At 45.2% G+C, this 17,157-nt stretch overlaps 1 protein-coding gene across 2 annotated transcripts; it reads left to right on the top strand.

The window, feature by feature from the left end:
- Positions 1-5,211: 5,211 nt before the first annotated feature.
- Positions 5,212-11,179, top strand: LOC143288098 (uncharacterized). Of its 2 annotated transcripts, XM_076596384.1 has the most exons (3): positions 5,757-6,156; positions 8,280-8,515; positions 10,752-11,179. In XM_076596384.1, exons 1-3 carry the CDS (start codon positions 5,902-5,904, stop codon positions 10,972-10,974), a joined length of 714 nt encoding a protein of 237 aa, XP_076452499.1. In that variant the 5' UTR covers positions 5,757-5,901; the 3' UTR covers positions 10,975-11,179. The 2 variants fall into 2 exon arrangements, with proteins under 2 accessions (XP_076452498.1, XP_076452499.1); XM_076596383.1 differs by lacking the exon at positions 10,752-11,179 and having other exon boundaries at positions 5,212-6,156; positions 8,280-8,511.
- The last annotated feature ends 5,978 nt before the right edge of the window (positions 11,180-17,157 follow it).

Genomic DNA, 17,157 nt, shown 5'->3' on the forward strand with positions numbered 1-17,157 from the left:
TTTCTTTATATGGGTACCACCTGGCTCCCCTTATCCCTTTATGTGGGTACCATCTGGCTCCCTTTATCCCTTTAAATGTGTACCACGTGGCTCCGCTTATCCCTTTATATAGGTACCACCTAGCTCCCATTACACTGTCCCTCTTACGCAGGAATAACCTAGCTCTAATTACCCCTCTTGGACCAAAGGCTCTTCGTCTTCCTTTACACCACCACCAACACCTCTTCGTCTTTAATTTTTTGGTGACGTGCATCATTTCTCAGACATCTCTGGAGTACAAACCTCTGCAGTACAAACAGCTGGTAACAATCAGTACAACAAACAGCTGAGTGTCTGCCCAGCACGATACAATAAGCACTACAAGCAGCTGGTAACAATCAGTACTACAAACAGCTCAGTGTCTGCCCAGCACAATACAATAAGTACTACAAGCACCACCGTGGCGAAGTGGTTAGCGTCGCGGACTGACGGCTGGGAGGACGCGGGTTCGAATCCCAGCGGAGGTGGGTTTTTCGGCCGTGACTGGCTCCTACCCAGAGTTGAGTGTGCTGTGGGCTTAAATGCGGAGACTGGGACCACACAGTCGAGTGTCATCCACTTCAAGGATGCGTCTTTGGGTGTGTTGCTCTAATTACTTGACCAACACTGCAAGTGTCTGTATCTCTCGGGCCTGGTTAACACCGGGATATCATTATGACAGGGAGCGTAGAGTACAGTTTTGTCACGCAGTCCCAAACCAAAATGGACCTCCATAGCAACATCGTCATCGTCATCGTCATCCTCCTCCTCTATCATCATCAATATAAACAAAACAGCTGTCTCAAAAGTCTGTGGCCTTTCATGCCCTGCTGTTATGGTGACCTCAGTTTCGATACCCCTCCCCTTCTGTGCTTGGGGAGAGTCCTGTCAATGTCTTCAGTGTCGGCAGATTCATGGGGGGCTGTTGTTTGAGGGACGTGGTGGCGGTCTCCACTCTGGGAGGGATGCTCACTCAGTCTGGCTCCGCGACTAAGCCATTATTGTCGTTAGTAGGGGGCTTAGTAGGTGGTGTCCTAAGTACGTTAAATCAGAACAGACACCACTGAACACCACCGAAGTGACTCAGCAGCAGTGCAGGGTCTCCTCTGGTGTGTGGCCTCCTGGCGACCTAACATCGATGGTTCCCTGCGGACTGCCGACGCTGGAACTGTGACGGACGAACCCGGGTGTGGCCGTGTATGGGGAAATCTAAATGAGCGGCGTGGGAGTAATGCCACTGAAATGGTGCAGATGATGGGGCAGAAAAAAATAAAACAAAACAAAATAAAATAAAGTAAGTACTGCAAGCAGCTGGTAACAATCAGTACAACAAACAGCTCAGTGTCTGCCCAGCACGATACAATAAGCACTACAAGCACCTGGTAACAATGAAACAGCTCAGTGTCTGTCCAGCACAATACCACAAGTACAAGTCAGGGAAGAAAGCGGAACAAAAGCTTCGACAACATGGTGATGATACTGATCACTTGGCCGGCCCATTGTGTTTCAACAACAGCCACTCGGAATTGGTGTGACGTGAGCTTTCAAGGGTGTTGTCAAAGGGAAACAGCTGTGTGTGTGCAGTACAGTGATAACACCACAGAGGATGCTGTTGCGGAAGTGAAAGTCAGGAGTGTGACAGTAGGCAGTGAGCGGAAAAGAGAAGAATGGCAGAAAACTGGAATCTATTTGCCCGTTTCCATCTGTTCACTGCTGTAACCGAGGCATCTAACCACGATACAGGGGACGAAAACGCGTCATTTCGGGCACAACAAATGGTTATTTCCCTTTGATAGAATCCCACCAGCCCCCAGTTGCCGTCTTTGGAAGGTGTAATCCCGTCCCATTTTCACACACACACACACGTGTACACACACACACGCGCACGCGCACGCACGCGCGCGCACACACACACACGGTGCGCGCGCGCAATTTCCATTTTATTGTCTCTTAGTCATATAGTCATTCAGGTTTTCATTCATCATGGCATGGTAGCGAGTGGTCTGTGAATAAGTAAGCATTTGCAAAGGACTTTGAGGAGATTGATCGAAGGTATCGAATCGAAATATATATATGTGTGTGTGTGCATGAGGACACACACCAACAGATAAGTCTGCCTGCCTGCTCATCCGTCGGTCCGAAGGGAGACTCCATTACACACACACACACACACACACACACACAATGTATAATTATTATCTTAGGCTTGAAGACATGTTTATGGAAATACGTTCCGTTCTTATCTATCATTGGACGATATACTCATGTTAGATAAATCAATATTAGATAAAGAGACAATAACTGTTTGATTTACGCTGAAGAAGAAGAAGAAGAAGAAGAAGAAGAAACCAAAAACCGCCATTGTGTTATTCGGAATGCAGTGAGTCGCTTGCGTCACTTCCGCCAGTACCAGTGCAGGAAACAGTGTGTATGAAAGAATGCGTCCTTGCACCCAGCCTCCTCTCCTCTCCATTTATCACCTCACGAACACACACACACACACACTCACACTCGCCACACAGAGCGGGTTCAAAGAACGAAACACACTGGAATACTTCACGTTAACGAGGACAGCGCTCGGTGCAGCGACGGAAATGACCCCCAAGCGCTGTTTTGACTCCGCCGGTGTCGACTCACACATGCTCCCCTCGGAGATATTTCACGTAAGGTCGTTTTGTCAGTATTACTCCACCCACAGCCCCATATTATTCACTCCAACCCCTTCTCCATTCGAATATTTTTTTTTGTTTCAAATAAAAGAGAAAGAAAGAAAGAAAGCATGTTAAAATCAAGACAAGACCATGCTTGCAGGGTCATTCTGAGACAGCGCTCCGGCTAACACCAGCAAAAGATGATTTGGACCAACAAGGAAAGGGCAAAGAGTTGGATGACTCGTTTCCTTCGCTTTCATTCTCCAGAAGATGGCTTCTAGAGATCGCCCACATTTTTTTTCCAGCGTATGTGTGTGTTTGTGAAGTGTGATTGTTTCGTTTTTTTCCAAAGGCGGTTTTTTTGTTGTTGGTAATCTCTCTTTGACGTCAAGACTCTCTCTCTCTCTTTGCAGGTCTGATAATCATTACAATGACTGTGCACTCGTTTTTTTGGTTTTGTTTTGTAAACACCTGACTGTAATTCTGTTTAATTGGTTTATATATATATATATATATATATATATATATATATATATATAACAATAGAAAAAAAGGAAAACAACAGAACAGTTTCTCACATGCCCGACCGGTTTCGACCACTGGTCTTCATCAAGGGCGTTTACTGGTATGTCAAAATGCAACACACACACCAACAAAGAAAACAAAAAGGTTAACAAAGCTCATGAAAAAAACTCATGTAAAAACTGCATCCAGGGCATGCAGCATGAAAAGAACAGTGTGAAGTGTTGCTTGGGGAATAGGAAGAGAGGCTGGTGAGTAAAGTAGTCAGAGAGGACGAGAGAGAGGTCGAGAAAAAATAGATGGGCAGATAATAGGAGGGGGGAAAAGAAAGAGAGACAGAGAGGGAGGGGGTCAGGGAGGGAGAAGGGACTGTGAGAGAGGAGGAGAGAGAGGGAAAGACAGAGAGAGACAGACAGCGAGAGAGGGGGGGAAGAAATAAGGAGAGAGGGGAGGGACAGACGGACAGATGGCTGACAATGAGAGAGAGGGAGGGAGGGAGGGAGAGAGAGAGAGAGGATGAAGAGACGAAGAGAGAGGGGGGAGAGAGAGGGGGAGAAAGAGGGAGAGGGAGAGACAGGCGGAGAGAAGGCAGACTGACAGAGAGAGAGAGAGAGGGAGGGAGGGAGAGAGAGAGAGAGGATGAAGAGACGAAGAGAGAGGGGGGAGAGAGAGGGGGAGAAAGAGGGAGAGGGAGAGACAGGCGGAGAGAAGGCAGACTGACAGAGAGAGAGAGAGAGGGAGAGAGAGAGAGAGAGAGAGAGAGAGAGAGAGAGAGAGAGTCCTCTATCGTTGTCCTCACCACCCCACAAACACCCCAAAAACGCAACCACAGGGACCTCCTTATGGCTATTAATCCCGAATGTTCAACCCGTAAGGTGCCACTGTTTTCAGTCTGTCCATCCACTTTTTTTCCCTGGTTTGTCTGACTGTGTGTGAATTTCCGTGAATATGTTCTATGATGATACATTTCATGTTAGTGATTGTGTGGTTGGATTGGTTGAAGTGCCGTGTGACTAGGGTGCCCGTGTTCTGTTTGATGTGATTGCGGTGTAAGTAGAATCTTGTCTTGAGAGTGTTCTTAGTTTCTCCTATATATTGTGCTTGCTTGCATTTATCACAGAACAGTAGGTAAATGATGTTGCTGCTGTCGCACGTTACGTGTTGTTGGATTTTGAATGTTTCGTGTGTAGTGTCACTAGTGAATGTGTCTGTTTCCTGCATGTGATCTTTGCAAATGACGCACCTTTTGTGGCACTTATAGCATCCTGGGGCTTCTTGGTCAGGAGTGGGCAATCTGGTAGGCATCAGCAGGGAGCGGAGGCTCCTACAGTTGCGCTCCCCCACCACAGGAGCAGTAAGAGATGCCTGGCGCATGCGAGCACTTGTGTTGAGAACTGAATCCTGCAGTTCAGCCAGCCACTGACGCAGGGGTGGGTTAAGGGGGTGGTGGGAGACGACAAAAGGAGTTCTGTCCAAACTGTTATATATATATATATAACACTCGGCTTATATCACAGATTGACATAAGTTTACATTTGGGCCAACAGCAAAGTGAGAGCTGTATTATCAGTGGTTTCTCCAGTCAATGGGAAACCATTTACAGCTTAGTCTTTTGTGAAGGACTATGACTCTCAAACTAGGAGGGAAAATTGCACTGGCTCTTAGTGCTGCAGCCTTGTGGGCTAGTTGGCCTTTGGGAACCATCCCAACGCCAAGTGTCCTAAAACTCTCTTGGCCGAGAGAGTGGGGATGTACTTGGGCAAGACACTCTCCACTATAATCAAATTCTAGCCCAAATAGTCGGAACAGCAGTTGCCTCCTCTGCTGTTCTGATGGTCATAGTCGAACACGACTGACTATCATATATATATATATATAAGTGGGCATGTCTGTGTACGTCTATGCCAACTGAGTGTGCCTCAGAGAGAGAGAGAGAGAGAGAGGAAGGGAGATAGTTTCCGTGCAACGCCTGTGTGTGTTACGTATTCAGAGGACAAGGACTTGGCCCCACACTGACATCACTGCAAAACAGGATGCTGACGTAAGATTTTTCTTCTACCGCTCCCTGCTTATCTGCACCCTACAGATCAGTTGTCACTGACACTGTACTGGCCATTCGCGAAGCCTAACGCACAAGTCTTAAACAGCAAGGTGGATTCAAACCCATGCAGTACCTGTTTTCCATGTGTATACCATGCAAGTTTCAAATGTCGTTGTGTGATCATAATCAGGATGCAGCGTTAACATTCGGAGAGAAAACAAGAGGACAGTAGAATATTGATCCCAGGACCGCGGCCTCAGCAATGGAAAATTATGATTATGAAGATGATTATGACAATGCGAATTACACCTACGATGAGAACTACACCTACAGTTACACTTTCCATTCCAGTGTACATGATTTTAACAGAGGAAACAAGATCCTCAAATGGATCCTGGTAGCGGCCGTCATCCCTGTGTGTATCGTGGGTCTGGCAGGCAACACGGTGTCAGTGTGGGCCTGGAACGCCAACAGAAAGCACAACTCTGTGGTTCTGCTCTTCCAGTGCCTGGGGCTGGTGGACAACGCCTTCCTCCTCGTGTCCGCTGTCCGTGCTGGCCTGTTCTACAAGAACCAGCTGACCCATGCCATTGAAGTTTACTTCCTTCCCACACTGTACCTTTTCCAGACCCTGTCTGTCTCCATCACCTCGATCACCGGGGTCTTCCGATGGCTGGCTGTGGCCAGGCCTCAGCTGGGCCAACGTGTGACCCGGGGCCACGTGGTGATGACGTGTGGGGCAGTGGGGGTATGGTGCATCCTGCTCTCTGCTTTGGTGATTGTGATGGTGGCCATGTTCAAGTCTCACACGGAGGATTATGTCCTGATGGATGTGGTGCTGCACCTAGTGGGGTTAGTCTTGCCCAACTTGGTGTTGCTGGCGTTCAGCATCAGCCTGCTGAGGCTCACCTTCATGCATCAGCGGTAAGTGCTGACCGTGTGGACATAATCATACAACTCATGGGGTTATACATATTTCATTTCATATCAGTGTTGCATGCGATATATGCAGTGTTTCATACCATATTGTGATTTTCAGTAACTGCATTGACTAGAAGTAAGTTAGGGCGTGGGAGGTGAAATAGAGAAAGCCAGGCAGCCGAACAGAAAAGTCACAAGAGCAATTGAAAGCAATTGAAGAATTCAAATACAAACAGGCGGTGTTGTGTGTGCTATGGGCTCAGGTGGGAAGACTGAGATTACCTAGTTGAGAATCACCCTCTCCACGGATGCATCTTTGGGAATGTTGCTCAGAATTGTTGATCTGATTGTATCATTCAGGTCAAGTTGATGAAAGCATAATAACTGCCATGTCACTTTTATCCCTACACGTAACTGGCATCAGTAGCATCATCTCCATCTTCTTCATCCCAGCCAATCACCATGAAAAAGGAGAAAACCTTCTTAGATGCTTGGTACTTCCATGAACTGTTCTCGTGTTGACCTCACTTTCGAGTTCCGGGAACTGATAGATTAATGGAGACTGTTTTCGGTGGGGCATAGTGGCTGTACCCAGTACAGGGGCGACTATCACGCAGTCAGCATCTTTGAGCAATCATTTTGCATCCAGATTATTAACATATCATTTTATATTCAGACTGTTACTAATCTAAAAGCTTTGCATTTGAGTTATTATTGGAAGAAAACGTTTGAATCTATACTGTTACTGGAAGTTTGAATTTAGACTATCTAAAAAAACCGAAAAAAACATTTAAACTATGATTGAATTAAAAGTTTAGCATTATGGCTATTATTGAATTAAGCTGTTTGAATTTAATAGCTTAAAAAGTATATCAACGGGTGAATTATGTTTTTGTAATAAAAGCTCTGTTTATATGAAATTTTACAAAAATTTTGTATTCAGATTATCATTGAAGAATATTTGCATTAAACTGATTGTTTTTGCACATTCAGACTATTGTTGAATTTAAAGTTTGCGTTTAACTGCGATTGATCTCAAAGGTTTGCTGACGGACTGATATTTATTTAAATTAAACATTGACATTCAGAGAATTATTAATCCCAACGTTTTGCATTGAAACTTTTCCTGAATCAAAACTTTTTCCCTGAGACTATTATAGAAGTAAAGTTTTGCTGAAGACAATCAAAAGAATCTCTGTTCCAAAATACCCCAGGTTACATTAGACCTGTGTTGACTGATTATTTTGACAAGATAACTTACTAGGCGGTATTCAGTTTTAGTCACGTTTACCTTCGAAATTCACTACCTTGTTAAACTATTTGAACTGATCAACCACCATCTCCATCATCAACATGACCATCACCACTGCCACCAATTGCAGCAACCAGCCAGCCACCTCCTTCGCCGTCACCACCCAACCACTACTACCACCACCACCACCACTCTCTCGTTGAGATCCTCCTGCCCTTGTAACTTCCTTCCTGTATATATATTTCTCTTTTTTGTGACAACAGATTTCTCTGTGTGATATTTGGGCTGCTCCCCCCAGGGAGAGCGCGTCGCTACACCGAGAGCGCCACCCATTTTTAAGAATTTTTTTCTGCATGCAGTTTTTGTTTTTCCTATTGAAGTGGATTTTTCTACTGACAATTGCCAGGGACAACCCTTTTGTTGCCGTTGGTTCTTTTACGTACACTAAATGCTTGCTGCACACTGGACCTATGTTTATCGTCTCATCGGAATGACTAGCGTCCAGACCACTACTAAAGGTTTAGTGGAGGGGGAGAAAATATTGGCGACTGAGCCGTGATTCGAACCAGCGCGCTCAGATTCTCATGCTTCATGGGCGATCACTCCACTCCCTATCCCATGTCTTCCCCCAGTCCCTCCCGACCTTCCTCCCTGTAACTCCCCTTTCATCCCATAGCCCCCACACTCCTCTCCCGCCTCCCCCTACCACCACATCACTCATAATCCCCTCTTCACTCCTTTCCCCTAACTCCCTTCCCATCCCATCACCCCTCCCACCCCTTCCCCTGCCCCACCCCCACCACCACAACCAAACCAAAACGAAGACCCCACTTTTCTTCTCTCCCATTACATTGTTTTCTCCCCTGACTCTCAGGCACCAGACCAGGAACAAGCACAGGAGGACTACCTTGGCAGTGCTGAGCATCGCTGGCTGCTCCTTCCTACCTGTCCCGTGGCCGTCACTGCCCACCTGCTGTTCGTGATCATCAAGGACAAGCATGGCAGCTGGTGCAACTGGACCTGTGTCTTGGTCGCCATGGGTGCAGGCGACCTCTTGCAGGTTGCCAACTCCAGCATCAACTTCCTCTTCTACTTCCTCTTTGCTTCCAGGTGAAGACTAGGTGGCTTGATGGGGTGGTGGTGAGGGTGGCAGTGGTGGGTAAGCTGGGAGGGGAGGATGGTGGAAACGGCGTGTGCTGGGTGGGGGTGGAGATAAGGTGTGTGTGTTGGGGGGGGGGAGAGATAAGGGGTGTGTGTTGGGGGGGTGGAGAGATAAGGTGTGTGTGCTGGGAGGGGGTAGAGATAAGGGGTGTGTGCTGGGAGGGGGTAGAGATAAGGGGTGTGTGTTGGGGGGGGTGGAGAGATAAGGTGTGTGTGCTGGGAGGGGGTAGAGATAAGGGGTGTGTGTTGGGGGGGTGGGGTGGGGTAGAGATAAGTGGTGTGTGTTGGGAGGGGGTGGAGATAAGGGGTGTGTGTTGAGAGGGGGTGGAGAGATAAGGTGTGTGTGCTGGGAGGGGGTAGAGATAAGGGGTGTGTGCTGGGAGGGGGTAGAGATAAGGGGTGTGTGTTAGGGGGGGTGGAGTGGGGTAGAGATAAGTGGTGTGTGTTTGGAGGGGGTGGAGATAAGGGGTGTGTGTTGGGAGGGGGTAGAGATAAGGGGTGTGTGTTGGGAGGGGGTAGAGATAAGGGGTGTGTGTTGGGAGGGGGTAGAGATAAGGGGTGTGTGTTGGGAGGGGGTAGAGAGGTAAGGTGTGTGTGTTGGATGGGGGTAGAGATAAGGGGTGTGTGTTGGGAGGGGGTAGAGATAAGGGGTGTGTGTTGGGAGGGGGTAGAGATAAGGGGTGTGTGTTGGGAGGGGGTAGAGAGGTAAGGTGTGTGTGTTGGGAGGGGGTAGAGATAAGGGGTGTGTGTTGGGAGGGGGTAGAGATAAGGGGTGTGTGTTGGGAGGAGGTAGAGATAAGGGGTGTGTGTTGGGAGGGGGTAGAGAGGTAAGGGGTGTGTGTTTGATGGGGGTAGAGATAAGGGGTGTGTGTTGGGAGGGGGTAGAGATAAGGGGTGTGTGTTGGGAGGGGGTAGAGATAAGGGGTGTGTGTTGGGAGGGGGTAGAGATAAGTGGTGTGTGTTGGATGGGGGTAGAGAGGTAAGGGGTGTATTGTGGGTGGAGATGGAATTAAGGGGTGTATGGTGGGTGTGGATGGAGATAAGGGGTGTATGGCGTGGGGTGGAGATAAGGGGTGTATGGTGTGTGGGGTGGAGATATGGGGTGTATGGTGGGTGGGTTGGAGATATGGGGTGTATGGTGTGTGGGGTGGAGATATGGGGTGTATGGTGTGTGGGGTGGAGATAAGGGGTGTATGGTGTGTGGGGTGGAGATAAGGGGTGTATGGTGTGTGGGGTGGAGATAAGGGGTGCATGGTGTGTGGGGTGTATGGTGTGTGGGTGTATGGTGCATGGGGTGGAGATATGGGGTGTATGGTGTGTGGGTGTATAGTGTCTGGGGTGGAGATAAGGGGTGTATGGTGGGTGGGTTGGTGATATAGGGTGTATGGTGGGTGGGTTGGTGATATGGGGTGTATGGTGTGTGGGGGTGGAGATATGGGGTGTATGGTGTGTGGGGGTGGAGATATGGGGTGAATGATGGGTGGGGTGGAGATATGGGGTGTATGGTGGGTGGGTTGGAGATATGGGGTGTATGGTGTGTGGTGTGGAGATATGGGGTGTATGGTGTGTGGGGGTGGAGATATGGGGTGTATGGTGTGTGGTGTGGAGATATGGGGTGTATGGTGGGTGGGGTGGAGATAAGAGGTGTATAGTTGATGGGGATGGAATTAAGGGGTATATGGTGGGTGTGGGTGGAGATAAGAGGTGTATGGTGGGTGGGTGTATGGTGGATGTGGATGGAATTAACGGGTATATGGTGGGTAGAGATATAATTAATGGGTGTATGGTGGCTGGGGGGTGGAGAATGCCCCTGAGGAGGAGACTGTGTGAGTTCCCGGGTGGCCCTTAACTTTTTGTGAAGCCTGTATAAAAACAGACATAAATCACCAGGACTGTAACCCCCCTTGACCGTCATCACCATCTCCAAACCAAGATCCATGCATTGAAAAACATGCCCTTTAGGGGTGAAAAGTAAGAAGATTGTTCTTGATCCCAAACAACAAAAACAACAACACACACACACACACGCGCACGTGCACACACACACACACACACGCATGCACGCACGTATGCACAAACACACACACACACACACACACACACACACACACACACACACACACACACACACACACACCGCAATCTCTCATCCTATTAATATATTTCCCCCCTCTCTTATCTCCAGGTTCCGACCCTTGCTGCAGCACGCTATGCGCTTCAGTCTGTTCAGGCACAGGGTCAGAGGACGTAAATCTTCCACCACTTCCAGCGTCCTGCACCCCACTTCCGATTCTGGCAGCAGCACCTACACCAGCAGCATCTGTCGCCAGGAGAGCAAAGAGGAGCCTCTGCAAGACCCTCTGGAAGAGCCTACTCAAAAGCCTATCGAAGCTGCAAGCTGTGTGTAGAGGAGTGATGTCTCATCAATCCCCACCTCTCACTTTTGGATGAGGCGATAAACCCGAAGATCCGTGACCTGTGTTAGCACACATAAAATAACCCACCGGTGGCAACAAAAGGTTGTCCATGGAAACATTCTGTTGAAAAAAAATCCACTTTTGATTGCAGAGCAAACACTTCCATTTACGAGAGAGAGAGAGAGAGAGAGAGAGAGAGAGAGAGAGAGAGAGAGAGAAGAAGAAGAAGAAGAAGAAGAAGAAGAAATAAGGGGCTGCCTTACACTTCATGCTCTTTCCTGGGTTAACAACCCGTTTTCACACAGAGAAATCTGTTGTAACAAAAAGTAATACAATACAACACAATACAATACGATAAATACAATACGATACAATACACCAACCAAATGTTTCATTCCACAGTTTAAAATTTTGAAACTTTGTCAATGTTGAATGAAACCAGGCTATATATATATATATATATATATATATATATATATATATATATAGAGAGAGAGAGAGAGAGAGAGAGAGAGAGAGAGAGAGAGAGAGAGATCATTATGGACTTGATTTTTTAGTTTGATCATGGACTCAAGCTTTCTCAGTGTTGAGCTTTCTCTATTGTACTTTTCAAATCTACATCTGAAGCCCACAGACTCATTTATGTCAATGTCATTAATTTTGTAAACTGATTGTCGTCGTCGTCGTAGTCATCGGCCTCCTTCCGTCTCGAGAGACGATGGCTGCACCAGAAATGTTGTCACTGCCAGGCATGGCACTCTGCTGCATGCGGGACAGGTATAGGTAGCTGCTGCTTGGTTTGCTTGGTTTGAAACTGATTGTAGGTAGCAGATTTCAACCATGCTCCATTGAAAATTATAGTAATTGTGAAATAACACTATTATGACCACTATTAATTTTCTGATTGCTATTGCTGTTACTGCCTGATCGTAGACCAACCATGAGTGTCAAGATTACTTTACCACGGCAGACGAGTTCAGAAGTGATACGATGCAATGCAACATGATGCAATATGATCTGATTTGATTTCCTTATTCAATCTTTCTTCTTTAATAAATGTTTTGTTTCCTGTTCCGTGGTCGCACTGTAGTTCCTCGTGATTATGCATTTTTACGGATTGATCCCTCTCTTGGAAAACACTCTGAATCTCACAAAAAATTCCATTTGTCACACACACACACACACACACACACACACACACACACACACACACACACACACACACATGATGTGTCAATTGAGTTCATTTCAAGGTTTTTAATATTTGGGTTACTTTCATACAGATGAATATATACTTCACATCATGTATCTATGCCTACGTCTGATTTTCCTGTAATTACTTAATGTATTGTGGTATTGATTTATTGTGTAATCGTGACATTCAAAGATGTATCGTCCGCAGGGTTTGGGGTTTAGAAGGTCATTTTCAGAGAGAATCAGAAGCTCGTGGCATGGCAAGTAGACTTAGGGGACGTGTTTCTGGTAAATAAAGACTGGAAGGAGAAAGGATGCCAGACTAAAAGAAAATCTTAACAGGTACAGCACATGTCTTCATGTACAAACTGTGATAAACATTACCTCTCACAATAATCAACAAAGTTATTCATGTTTTAGTTGGCTAATTATTTATCATGTGAACGTTCAGGACAAAAAGGATGGATATTTCAGCTTTAAGAATAGAATGAATAGTCACAATGGATCTGCTTTTGAGTGACATTGTTAGATTGTTACTATAACCTTTTTTTCTGAACTAAGAATGCATGATAAAAAAAAAAGATCTCAAGCAACAAAGGTATAGTCAGCACTCATTGTGTGTGCACTTGGTAGGTCTAAGCATAGTTCCAGGGACCAAGAAGTACTGGAAATTAAACCCATGCTGCTGAAATGTATGCATGTCAGAGAAGGACTGTGAAATAACACTGAGATTTCAATCAGGATGTCGGCCACCATCCTTTATTAGGATTTCCTCCTCTTGTGGTCATGCAACCATCGGTCTGCAGAGTGAATGATATCACTGAAAACTACTCGAGTAGGAAACGCAGTTGAGTCTGACACCACACTGATCTCGCTTCATCAGGGCCCAGCAGTCAAGGGGTTAAGAGACTGGTGGGTAACGGGAACTGGAGGGGCGGGGAGAGGTAAGTGAGGGAAGGGGAACTGGTGTGCTGAGTGGGTCGCTTTGAGGCGTGTCTGCGTCAGTGGAGCCTGGAGTGGGACAGATAGTGCAGCACTTGACAGCTCAGTTACGATAATACGCTTTGAGATTTTGATGATATCGTGAAGCATGTGTGTGTGTGTGTGTGTGTGTGTGTGTGTGTGTGTGTTAGTGATCAGTGATGGGTGATCAGTGATGGGTGATTTAATGTGTCTGTGTGTGATTGGGTGTGTCTGTCTGTCTGTCTGTCTTTCTTTCTTTCTCCATGTATCCATTATGTATACACATTATCATGTTGTGCTTTATCTCATTTTGCTTTTTTTTCATATTTGATATTTTCGTTCTTTCGAGGGATTGATGAAGAAAAACATCAGTTCGCTTATTCTCTTGTCTTCATGGTTGATTGACTGACTAATTGAATGATTTATTCATTCATCCATTCACTGGATCTCTGTCATCCATTTCCCTGTCCCCCTTGTGAGTTCAGTGGTCATAGTTGACAATTAATGATTGACAGTGATATTCAAATATCTTTTACATTGTTGCTGCACTTAATGTTGAAGTAGATATTTTCATATGCAGAAAGAAAGAGAATGCGCTCACACTTCTGCTGTCATTAAACTGTTGAGATTCTTTCTGTTCAAACTATGTCACCTTTAAATGGTATATTTTTCTTTTTTTTCCCCTTTTTTGTTATTCAGAGTACATGGATCATTCCACACGCTGTGTCACCTCTGGTTTTAATTGCCTTTGCTGTGTTTGGCATTGCCATGAAGGGGCATGAATGACAAGGTGAAAAAAAAGAAAAGAAGTCTTTCTGAACTTACCTTTTGAAATAAAGATTCATGAAATGAAAGTTCATGGTGTTGCCTGTGTTGCTTTGGCATAATTTGCTTTTCTCTCTGTCTGTCTGTCTTGCTCTCTCTCTTAAATTTTGTTCAATCCCCGTCTTTTCTTCCTTCTCTCTCTTTCTTGTTCACTCTGTGTCTGTCTGTCTGTCTCTATATATAGACAGAGAGAGAGAGAGAGAGAGAGAGAGAGAGATCTGGTACTCTCAATTTCCAAGTCTCTCCGTCATGTGGCACACACACACACACACACACACACACACATACCACATACACGCACACGCACAAGCACACACACATACACACACACACACGCACACACACACACAAACAAACAACACACACACACATTCACTGGAATATCACACAAACAAAAAAAAGCTAAACTATATGATTGCCTCCAAAATTGTGTGTATCATCATACTGTTTAATAGTCCCTTTGTATCAACAATATATAAAGGCATTCTACACATATTTTTCTTTTAGGTTTTTAAAATAGATACAACTCCTGTAATGATAAGATAAGATAAGAAGATAAGATAAGAATAACTTTATTATCTCCAACTGGAGAAATTTGGTCAGGTGCATTATCACAACATAGACAAGTAAACAACATGGGGACCATAACTGTAAAAGCCAACAACAGCCCCTACAAATATTACGAAGATACAAATGTAAAAAATATCACATACATCGTTTCATACATACATCCACACACTGCAGGTAATAACTAGTATTCTTAACTCACTCCGTACGGCCAGTCCTCTCTTCTCCTCTACACAGACCCCTCGGATGTCCAGTGGGTGTCTGAATGACCCAACCTTTAGCTTCCGTCGTCAGAATTGTGGTATTCTTTGTCAACATTCACCTCTTCAGTATAAGAGCCTTTCGCTTGCAATATTTTGATGGTGGTAATTGGGGTGAAACGCTGTTAACGTCGTCTCTTTCGCCGTTCGTATGGAGAGAGTTAATGTAAAAACAGAAAGAATTAAGAAACATTATTTGAATATAATTATAAACATAGCCTACTATAGTGCACATTGATTATAATAGACAGATAAGATAAGTATAAAGATGAATTGCGGAAAATCACAACCAGATAATCAGCACACACCCGCACCCCCCCCACCCCACACACGCGGATAACTTGATTAAACAAGAGTAATAAACATATGTTCTCAAATAAAAGCATTTCACATACTCGCTTTTAAAAACATTGCAATGAGTTATTACATCGTAATTATTAAACAGAAATATATTTAGAATATGGACGTTAGCATCAGACATATTCCATTGTACATTCATCCTGCATATTGCACATTATTCTTCCTACATATTGCACATTCATTATAACCAGTTGTCACATTTTAAGCTCAGTAAACACACACACACACACACACACACACACACACACACACACACACACACACACACACACACACACACACACACACACACACCACAACTAGAACAAGATACAGCCTATCATGCACGGACTTTCACACGTCTCACATGAGAGTGCGCGCGCGCGCGCGCACACACATACACACACACAGTTCTCAAGAATTTAAAAGGTGGATTGAACGTGGAATAAAAGTCTTCAGAGCTCTGGATTTCAGCTTAAAAGTTCTGTAGCGTCGTCCTGATGGCAATAGCTCATAATACTTTGCTAAAATATGGGTGTCGTCAGTTGCTATCTGCCTGCTTTTTTTTAATCACTGGACTTTCATACAGCTCTTGAATACTAGCTTGTTTCACTCCCACAATTTTACTGCATACACTCATGACATCGTTCAAAACACGCTTACTCCTCACTCCCAAACTTCCATACCAGCACATAAATGAAACTGTGAGCACGGACTCGATACAACATTGATAATAACTTTGAAGAATATTTGAATTTATACCAACATTTCTAAGCTTCTGTAAACAAAAAATTCTAGATTGACATTTCTTATGAATGGAATCAACATTTCTGTCAAAAGTCAGCTTATTGTCTAAGATGGTCCCTAAATATCTATATTCATTGACCCTCTCCACTGTTTGACCATCAATAACAAGGTTAGCTACAGGCAAGGGGTCTTTCCGAAAATCTATTAACATTTCTTTTGTTTTCAATACGTTGAGATCCAGATAGTTTTTCTCACACCAGGAACAGAACTTTTTAATTTCACTGAAATAAATAGCATCAGAGTTGGACAGATCTTCAATTGCTGAATCATCAGGATATTTTATGACAGGAGTTTCCTCCGTGCCTCTGCAGTCATTTGTGTACAGTGTAAAAAGAACCGGGGACAGCACTGTACCTTGGGGTGCACCAGTAGAAGTAGATTTTAGAGAAGAGTGGGCAGAATGAAAGCGGACGGACTGAGTTCTATTGACAAGAAAACTTACTATCCAAAGAGTAAGCTTCGGATCAACATCCATGCCTAGCAGTTTGAGGGCAAGGAGATGAGGTTGTATTGTGTTAAAAGCAGAAGAGAAGTCAACAAAAAGGATACGAGCAAAAGATCCAGTGTTATTCAAATGAAGGAAAGCATTATGAAGGAGAGTTAGGATAGCATCGTCAGTACTTCTGTGTGCTTTATAAGCAAACTGAAGAGAGTCAAGCTGCTGTTCAGTGAAAGAAAGATGTCGGAGAACAATTTTTTCAAAGCATTTCATTACTACTGAAGTCAGGGCAACAGGACGGTAATCATTTAGTGCGGCTGGGTTCTTTTTCTTGGGGATAGGACAGATAGTAGATTTTTCCAGATGCTGGGGACAGAGCAGTCCTTCAGAGACCAGTTGAAAATTTTACAGAACACGTCGCACAACTGGGAAGCACATGTTTTCAGTAATTTTCCGCAGATATTGTCGGGGCCAGTTGCCTTCGTGACATTCAGTTTTAAAAATAAAGATTCAACTTCTTCTTCTTTGCGTTCGACAGCTACGCAGTCAGGGTCGAAGTCCGAGGGATGCCACAAACTCGGACGTCCGGTGAAGATCGGCTGCCGTCCCCCAGAGCTTGGTGTTGAGGTCAGCACCCGCAGGCCAGGACTGCTGCCGCATCTTCTCATACAGGGGGCAGTATTGGAGAATATGGGATGGGGTCTGGTCAGCCTGGCCGCAATCACATAGGGATGTGGCTGCCACTCCAATCCTCTTCAGGTGTGCTCGGAGGCCGCAGTG

This window comes from Babylonia areolata, chromosome 12, assembly GCF_041734735.1.
Source record: "Babylonia areolata isolate BAREFJ2019XMU chromosome 12, ASM4173473v1, whole genome shotgun sequence".
Classification (NCBI taxonomy): Eukaryota; Metazoa; Mollusca; class Gastropoda; order Neogastropoda; family Buccinidae; genus Babylonia; species Babylonia areolata.

What these genes read in the sequence shown, in the direction of transcription:
- LOC143288098 (XM_076596383.1), top strand. Translation starts at nt 5,495, where the DNA reads ATGGAAAATTATGATTATGAAGATGATTATGACAATGCGAATTACACC. An exon ending in CTCACCTTCATGCATCAGCG is followed by an intron (nt 6,157 to 8,279) that starts GTAAGTGCTGAC and finishes CCTGACTCTCAG; the next exon opens with GCACCAGACCAGGAACAAGC.